The 7161-nt window shown below is 40.0% G+C and overlaps 2 gene segments (V, D, J or C); both read left to right on the forward strand.

The window, feature by feature from the left end:
- Positions 1 to 586: 586 nt before the first annotated feature.
- Positions 587 to 1505, forward strand: LOC122705830. The segment is given in 2 exon segments: positions 587 to 685; positions 1129 to 1505. Coding segments are annotated over 2 exon segments (441 nt in total).
- A 2449-nt stretch (positions 1506 to 3954) lies between these two features.
- LOC122705831 lies at positions 3955 to 4589 on the forward strand. The segment is given in 3 exon segments: positions 3955 to 4042; positions 4234 to 4308; positions 4396 to 4589. Coding segments are annotated over 3 exon segments (321 nt in total).
- The last annotated feature ends 2572 nt before the right edge of the window (positions 4590 to 7161 follow it).

Below are 7161 nucleotides of genomic sequence, written 5' to 3' on the forward strand. Positions count from 1 at the left end.
CGGACACCATCTGAGTCATCAGTTACTATATCAAGAACAGATGCATTGAGAAATGTTTACCTAGATGGTGGTAGACACATGATTTCAAGGACCTTTACAGGAGCCCAGAACTCCAGGTTGTATAGCTTTAGTCTCTACATTATTAATATTTTTTGTCCTCCAGAGAACATCACTGCCTGCTCTGGAGTTTCACATGCATTTTCTGGAATATGGATGGAAATTTTCATCTCCTTACAATACATAGCTCAGTACAGTTTTCTGGTATTAATTAATGTTTTTCATAAGCTTCATAGAACACCAGCCAATTTCTTTAAGGAACCAAATGATAGGACAATGGCTCTGGATATCATTGTGATTGGTGTTCCTTTTACAGAGCCAGGCTTTAAACTTTACAGAGGATGGCAGCAGACACCGTGTGAGTTGGGGATGTCTCTCCTTCTTTAGGGGGCATGACTAAAACAGGGCAGGAAGACCTAGACAAGGAACTGCTTGATCATTGGCTGACAGATCCTGGCAACAACACACTGATACCTGCTCTGGTTCTAAGTCTCTACCAGCAGTAGTTGTTTCTGTTCTGTGGAAACAAGCCCAGGAGCAGACACAAGTCTGAGCTGTGAGCCCATGATCCTGGTGTGTCCTTGGAGTATGAGGCTGGTGACTGGAGTAACCGTGTTTCTGACCTTGGGTAAGTGCTCTGTGTCTACAAGGGATGACTTGAGGGCAAAGGGCCATGAAGTGTTATTTGCTCTCTGCTCTCCCTGTGCCCTATTCAGCCTCATAAGGATGGAATTGAGAACTGATCTACGCATTTGCTAGGGAGCACAAACTTCTACATGACAGGTTAAATCATAGCCATGATCCCAGAAGAACACTTAGCAGTAACCAGTTTGTAAGAAATCCCTGTGTTTACTGAGCAAAGGACTCATGAGGTAAAGGCTATAGAGTCTCAGATTCTTGCCATATGTCTTTGGTCTCTATATAATAAACACCAATGATATTTTGCAGGACATAGATAAAAACACTGGAATAGGGGGTAGGTCCAGACAGTTATGAGAATGTTGTACACTTGATCCACAGGATTACACTGATTTGTGGTCAGGGGCTAATTTTATTTTCTTGACCCTTTAGGGACTGTGATTAATACTAAGACCACCCAGCCCAGCTCCATGGATTGTGCTGAAGGAGAAAATGTAAACCTGCCTTGTAACCACTCTACCATCAGTGGAGCTGACTATATACATTGGTATCGGCAAAATCCCAATCAGAGTCCACAGTATGTCATTCATGGCTTACGAGACACAGTGAACAGCATGGCCTCTCTGACCATAGCTTCAGACAGAAAGTCCAGCACCTTGGTCCTGCCCCAGGTCACCCTGAGAGACACCGCTGTGTACTACTGCGTCCTGAGAGGGGCACAGTGGGACAGACGGGGCTGCACCTGTGCGGTATCTCTGGTGGGAAGTAGGGGGGACACGGTGGGGGAGCAGTCACGAGAGCAAATCTAGAGTCATCTAGAAGGAGAGTCAGAGAGCAGTGAGAGATGAGGAAAAAGAAGGGAAGGGAAATGACAGAAGATGGATAAAGAAAAGAAGAAAAAGAGGACACGGAATAAGCACCTAGTTTATTGATGCAGCTGAGAAGAATTTTGAGGGGTCTTAGAATCATAATTTTAGCACAGCAATAAAGTAAGAGGTGTTAATAATTTGTTGTGGCTCCTCCTCATGTCAATCAAATGTTGGTTTTAGTGCACTAGTCCCAACATAAGAAGTGGGAAACATACAAATACTTCTCCTTGTACCAAAGGTTTCTTTCACTTGGACCCAGGGCCAAGTCTGGACTGTGATGTGTTATAGTTGTTCCACTTACCAGAAACAAACCACTCTTTCTCTGTGAAAAATCTGAAATTGTTATTGTTGCTAGTCTAGAACATTCATATTTCCCATGAAGAAGTTTTTTGAAAGAAACAAAAATTAAGTGAATAATAATTTTTCACTTTCTAGGCAGGTCTGGAAACCCTGCTTCTCTAAAGAGTTTTCATCACTTTTTATATTCCCTAAGCAGTACATGGGGCTTCCCCTTTGGCTCAGCAGTCAAGAATCTGCCTGCTGCAGGAGCTGCAGGAGAGAGACAAGGGTTTGATCCCAGGGTTGGGAAGATCCCCTGGAGGAGGGCTCGGCAACCCACTCCAGTATTCTTCCCTGGGGGATTCCATGGACAAGAGCCTGGCGGACTACAGACCCTAGAGTTGCAAAGAGTTGGACATGACTGAAGCGACTTAGCATGCAGGTGTGCAAGCAGCACATGGGGCTTACTCTGGTGGCTCAGTGGTAAAGAATCTGCCTGCCAATGCAGGGGTCACAGATTCAGTCCCTGGTTGGAGAACTGAGATCCCACATGCCTTGGAGCAACCAGGCCTACGTGCTGCTACTACTGAACCATCCTTGGACTGTCCATCTAAATGTTAGTGCCTGCAGATCACTTCATTTTCACTGCAGTAAAATTATACAGGTCCTCATCTTCCATACCTTTTACCCCCAAATCTACTGACAGAGAATTGATATTATTTACAGAGTCTGAGATAAGAGCACAAACTAAAATTATCTTCATATGGTTTCAAAAAGAAATATTTTTCTCTAAAATAGTTTACTAAAATTAACAAGCAGAATACAAAACTAGTAATCAACAGTTTAAAACATGTATTTACAATAGAAATTTTCTTTAAAATAATTTATTTTAAAATTATAGATGTTTTTAAAAACAAAACTACTACAATTCAGTTTTCAATGTTCAGTTAGTGGTTAAGATAAATTTTCTTTAAAATAATTTATTTTAAAATTATAGATGTTTTTAAAAAACAAAATTACTACAGTTCAGTTTTCAATGTTCAGTTAGTGGTTAAGATAACTAAAATTGCTCTTTATGCAGCCCTAGTCTAAAGTAAATATATATAACTTTTAAAGTAATCAGTACCATTTTTATAGAATCCATATATATGTATTAATATGTGATATTTGTTTTTCTTTTTCTGACTTACTTCACTTTGTTTAACAGGCTCTAGTTTCATCCACATCACTAGAACTGTTTCAAATGTGTTTTTTATGGCTGAGTAATATTCCATTGTATATAGGTACCACAACTTCTTTATCCATTCATCTATTGATGGACCCTATTTGCAGGACAAAAATAGAGATGCAGACATAGAGAACAGACTTTGGACACAGTAGGGGAAGGAGAGGGTGGGATGAACTGAGAATAGCATTGAAACGTGTACATTACCATATGCAAAAGAGATAGCTCGTGGGAAGTTTCTGTATGATGCAGGGAGGTCAACACGGTGCTCTGTGACAACCTAGAGGAATGGGGGGAAGGTTCAAAGGGAGGGGACGTATGTATACTTATGGCTGACTTGCATCACTGGATGGCAGAAGCCAACACAACATTGTAAAGCAATTATCCTCCAATTAAAAATAAATTAAAAAATACTGTTCAACACAGCAAAGTATTCCAGCCAATAGGAGCAACTTCTGATACTGTTCTGATTCATGAGCACCCTTTAGAACCACAAGTGAGAGCATAAGAGAAACAAAAGCTGGATCCTCAGCACTTCTGGTAAAAAGCATTTCATTATGGAAGAATCTACTGCATCCATGCCATGTGAGAGGAAGATGGGGCTATACAGTTAATTTTTGCTATCTTTTCGCTAAAATTCCCTCAAATTCCAAATCAGAGTCCGCCTTCTCCGAAATGTTCTCAGAAAGTATCCCTTAAGTCATAAAATAACGACTTTTCTATTTCCCCCTCTCACCCGCCCCTGGCCAGCACATCCTGAGTTGGTTGCGGTGGGGGGTGGGGCGTCCTGTCAGCGTCACCTGAGCAGGACTTGTTGGGTGAGCTGATTGGCTGCAGGAGCAGGAATGACTTACGACACTCACTCCCTCAGGGTTTAGTTAAGTGTCTTGTAGTGAAAATGTCCCAAGAAGAGGAAGCATCATGAAGAGGCTAGCAGGCGCTGTGCTGGGGCTTCTGTTTGCCCAGGTTTGCTGTGAGTTGCGGCTGCCCCACAGGGAACCTGAAGGAGTGAGGCGCTGCTGTATTGTTGAGGGAGAGAGAGGAGCTGACAAGTCCTGCAGACTTTCTATCCTTCTCATCATCTGTGGGGATGGGGAGGGCACTTTCAGGGTTTAGTAGGAGTTACAGTGACCCTCACAGTGACTGTTTCTCTTTCCTCATCAGGTGTGCGAGGGGCGGATGTGGAGCAGAGTCCCCCAGCCCTGAGTCTCCAGGAGGGAGCCAGCTACACGCTTCGGTGTAACTTTTCCACTTTCCCACAGAGTGTGAATTGGTATCTTCAGAACCCTGGGGGCCACCTCATACAGCTGTTTTACATTCCTTCAGGGACAAAGCAGGAAGGAAGATTAAAGGCCACCACAGTCCCTGCAGAACGCCGCAGCTCACTGCACATTTCCTCTCCGTGGACCACAGACTCGGGCACTTACTTCTGTGCTGCGCAGCACGGTGCTCCCCAGGCACCTGCAGCCTCTACACGAACCTGCCGCCGAGGCTCCAGACACGCCCTGCTGTGTAGATGAAACACATACATTCAAACACACACATCAGTGTGTGCATAACGAGTCTTAATATGTTTAATAAAACTGGAATTATACAGAATTTATTCTTTGACCAAGATGAAAATGATTAGAAAATCAAGTGCAAAGAGATGTCTCTAGAAATTCCAAAATATTTGGATTATATGCACTAACTTTAAAATAACTCTAGGTTAAAGAAACAATTACAATGGCTATTAGAAAATATTTTGAAAGTAAATATTGTGAGAGTACATTATATAAATATGTCTGAGATGGAGCTAAAATAATACATAGAAGAAAACTTATCTTTTTAAGTACTTATATTACTAAAGAAAGATGTTGAAAAACTGTTATGAAGACTCAGCAAAAGATGATAGAAAAGCAAATTAAACCCAGTGTAAAATGAAAGATGTGATAATAAAATGTTCAATTGGTGAAATACAAATAAAACTATAGTGATAACCATGAAACAGAAATTTAATTTTGTTAAAATGATTAATAAAATCAGTATCTTCCTAGGTATAATTATCAAGGGAAAAAATAAAAAAGATGAATTATTCATATAAATATAAGTAATAAAAAAGAGAACTATTCTACAGGCTCTATAATGTTATAAATGTAATGAAAGAATATCATTAACAAGTTTATGTCACTGAGTAAATGTGTAGAAGTAGATTCACACAGGTCAGGAAAACTTTTTTGACAAATGCAAAGACAATTCAATAGAGATAACAACACAGTCTTATGAACAAATGAGGTTGGGATGATTGTATAGTCTTAGGAAATAATTGAAAATTGACATAAATATCATATCTTGTACAAAAAAAGTGTGTACAGTCTCAAAATGAACCATATATCCAACTATAAAATGTAACAATAAATCTTTTAGGAAAAATATAAGAGAATATCTTCATGACCTAGGGTTAGACAAAAAAATTTTTGACATGACCCCAAAAACACAATCCATACAATATAAATAACTTAGATTTCATCAAAATTAAAAATGTTTGCTCTGTGAAAAACACTATTAAGAGAAGGAAAAAGATAAACCACAGACTGGCAGGAAATATTTGCAAAATACATTTTCATCAAAAAACTGTATTTAGAATACAATGAACTGTTCTAAACTCAGCAGGAAGAAACAGACAATCCAGTTGAAACCTGGACAAATGATTCAGACACTTTACCAAAAAGCTATGTGGTAAGGAAATAAGCATATAGAGAGATGGTCAGTGTTATTAGTAGTTAGGGAAGTGCAAATTAAGCCACAAAGAAATACCACTTCACATCTATCATAAAGATAGATTATGATTAAAGATATCATAAAGATATCATTATGATTTAGCTATCATAAATATCAAATTCTGGCAAAGATGCAGAGAAATTGGATCACTCATACATTGCTGGTGGGTGAATGGTCCAGTCATTCTGGAAAACAGTACAAGAGTTTTGTGTAAGCTTAAATACTCACTTACCTTACAACTCAGCAAAACACACTCCTGGGTATGTATGCTTGAAAAAGGAAAAACTTAACATTCTCACAAAACTCTGTACCTGAATATTCACGGCAGCTATATTTGTGGTCACCAAAAACTGGAAATCAGCCAAAAATCTTTCACGGGGTAAATGCAACTATAATACATCTGTACAATGAGATCTTATTTACAGATTTTTCTCAACTTTCAATAGAGTTATGCTTCAATATACCATTTTCAGTTGAAAATATCATCTGTGGAAAATGCATTTAATATACCTAACCCAGACTCCCTTAAAGGTGCTTAACATTTACATTAGCCTACAGGTGGGAGAAATCATCTAACACAAAGTCTATTTTATACAAAAGTGTTGAAAATCTCATGTAATTCATTGAGTACTCTACCGAAAGTGGGGCTTCCCAGGTGATGGTAGTGGTAAAGAACCTGCCCGCCAATGAAGGGGACATAAAAGACGCAGGTTCAATCCCTGGATGGGGAAGATTCCCTGGAGGGGGACATGGCAGCCCACTGCAGTATTCTTGCCTAGAGAATTCCATGGACAGAGGAGCCTGGTGGGCTACAGTCCAGGGTCACAAAGAGTCGGACACGACAGCAGTGACTTAGCACACACACACTGAAAGTGAAAACCAGAATGGTTGTGGGAGTACAGAATGAGAGTAAGTATGTCGGTTGTTTCCCCTCATGATTTCAGGGCTGGCCAGGAGCTCAGCTCACTGCTGCTGCCCAGAATCAGCAGAGAATATTACGCCACATGTTGCTAGGATGGGAAAAGACCAAATTTAAAAATTCCAAGTATGGTTTCTACTCAATGTGTATAGCTTTCTTACTACTGGAAAGTCAAAAAACTGAAATCAATATCATAAATTGATGACAGTTTGTAGCGATTAAAAGAAACAGACTACTGATATATTTAGTAGCCTAGATGGGCCTTCCTAGGTAGATCAGTGGTAAAGAATCTGCCTGTAATGCAGAAGACCTGGGTTTTATCCCTGGGTTGGAAAGATTCCCTGGAGAAGGAAATGCAACTCAGTCCAGTATTTTTGCCTGGGAAATTCCATAAGCAAAGGATCCTGGCCGGC

Source organism: Cervus elaphus, chromosome 12 (assembly GCF_910594005.1).
Source record: "Cervus elaphus chromosome 12, mCerEla1.1, whole genome shotgun sequence".
Taxonomy (NCBI): domain Eukaryota; kingdom Metazoa; phylum Chordata; class Mammalia; order Artiodactyla; family Cervidae; genus Cervus; species Cervus elaphus.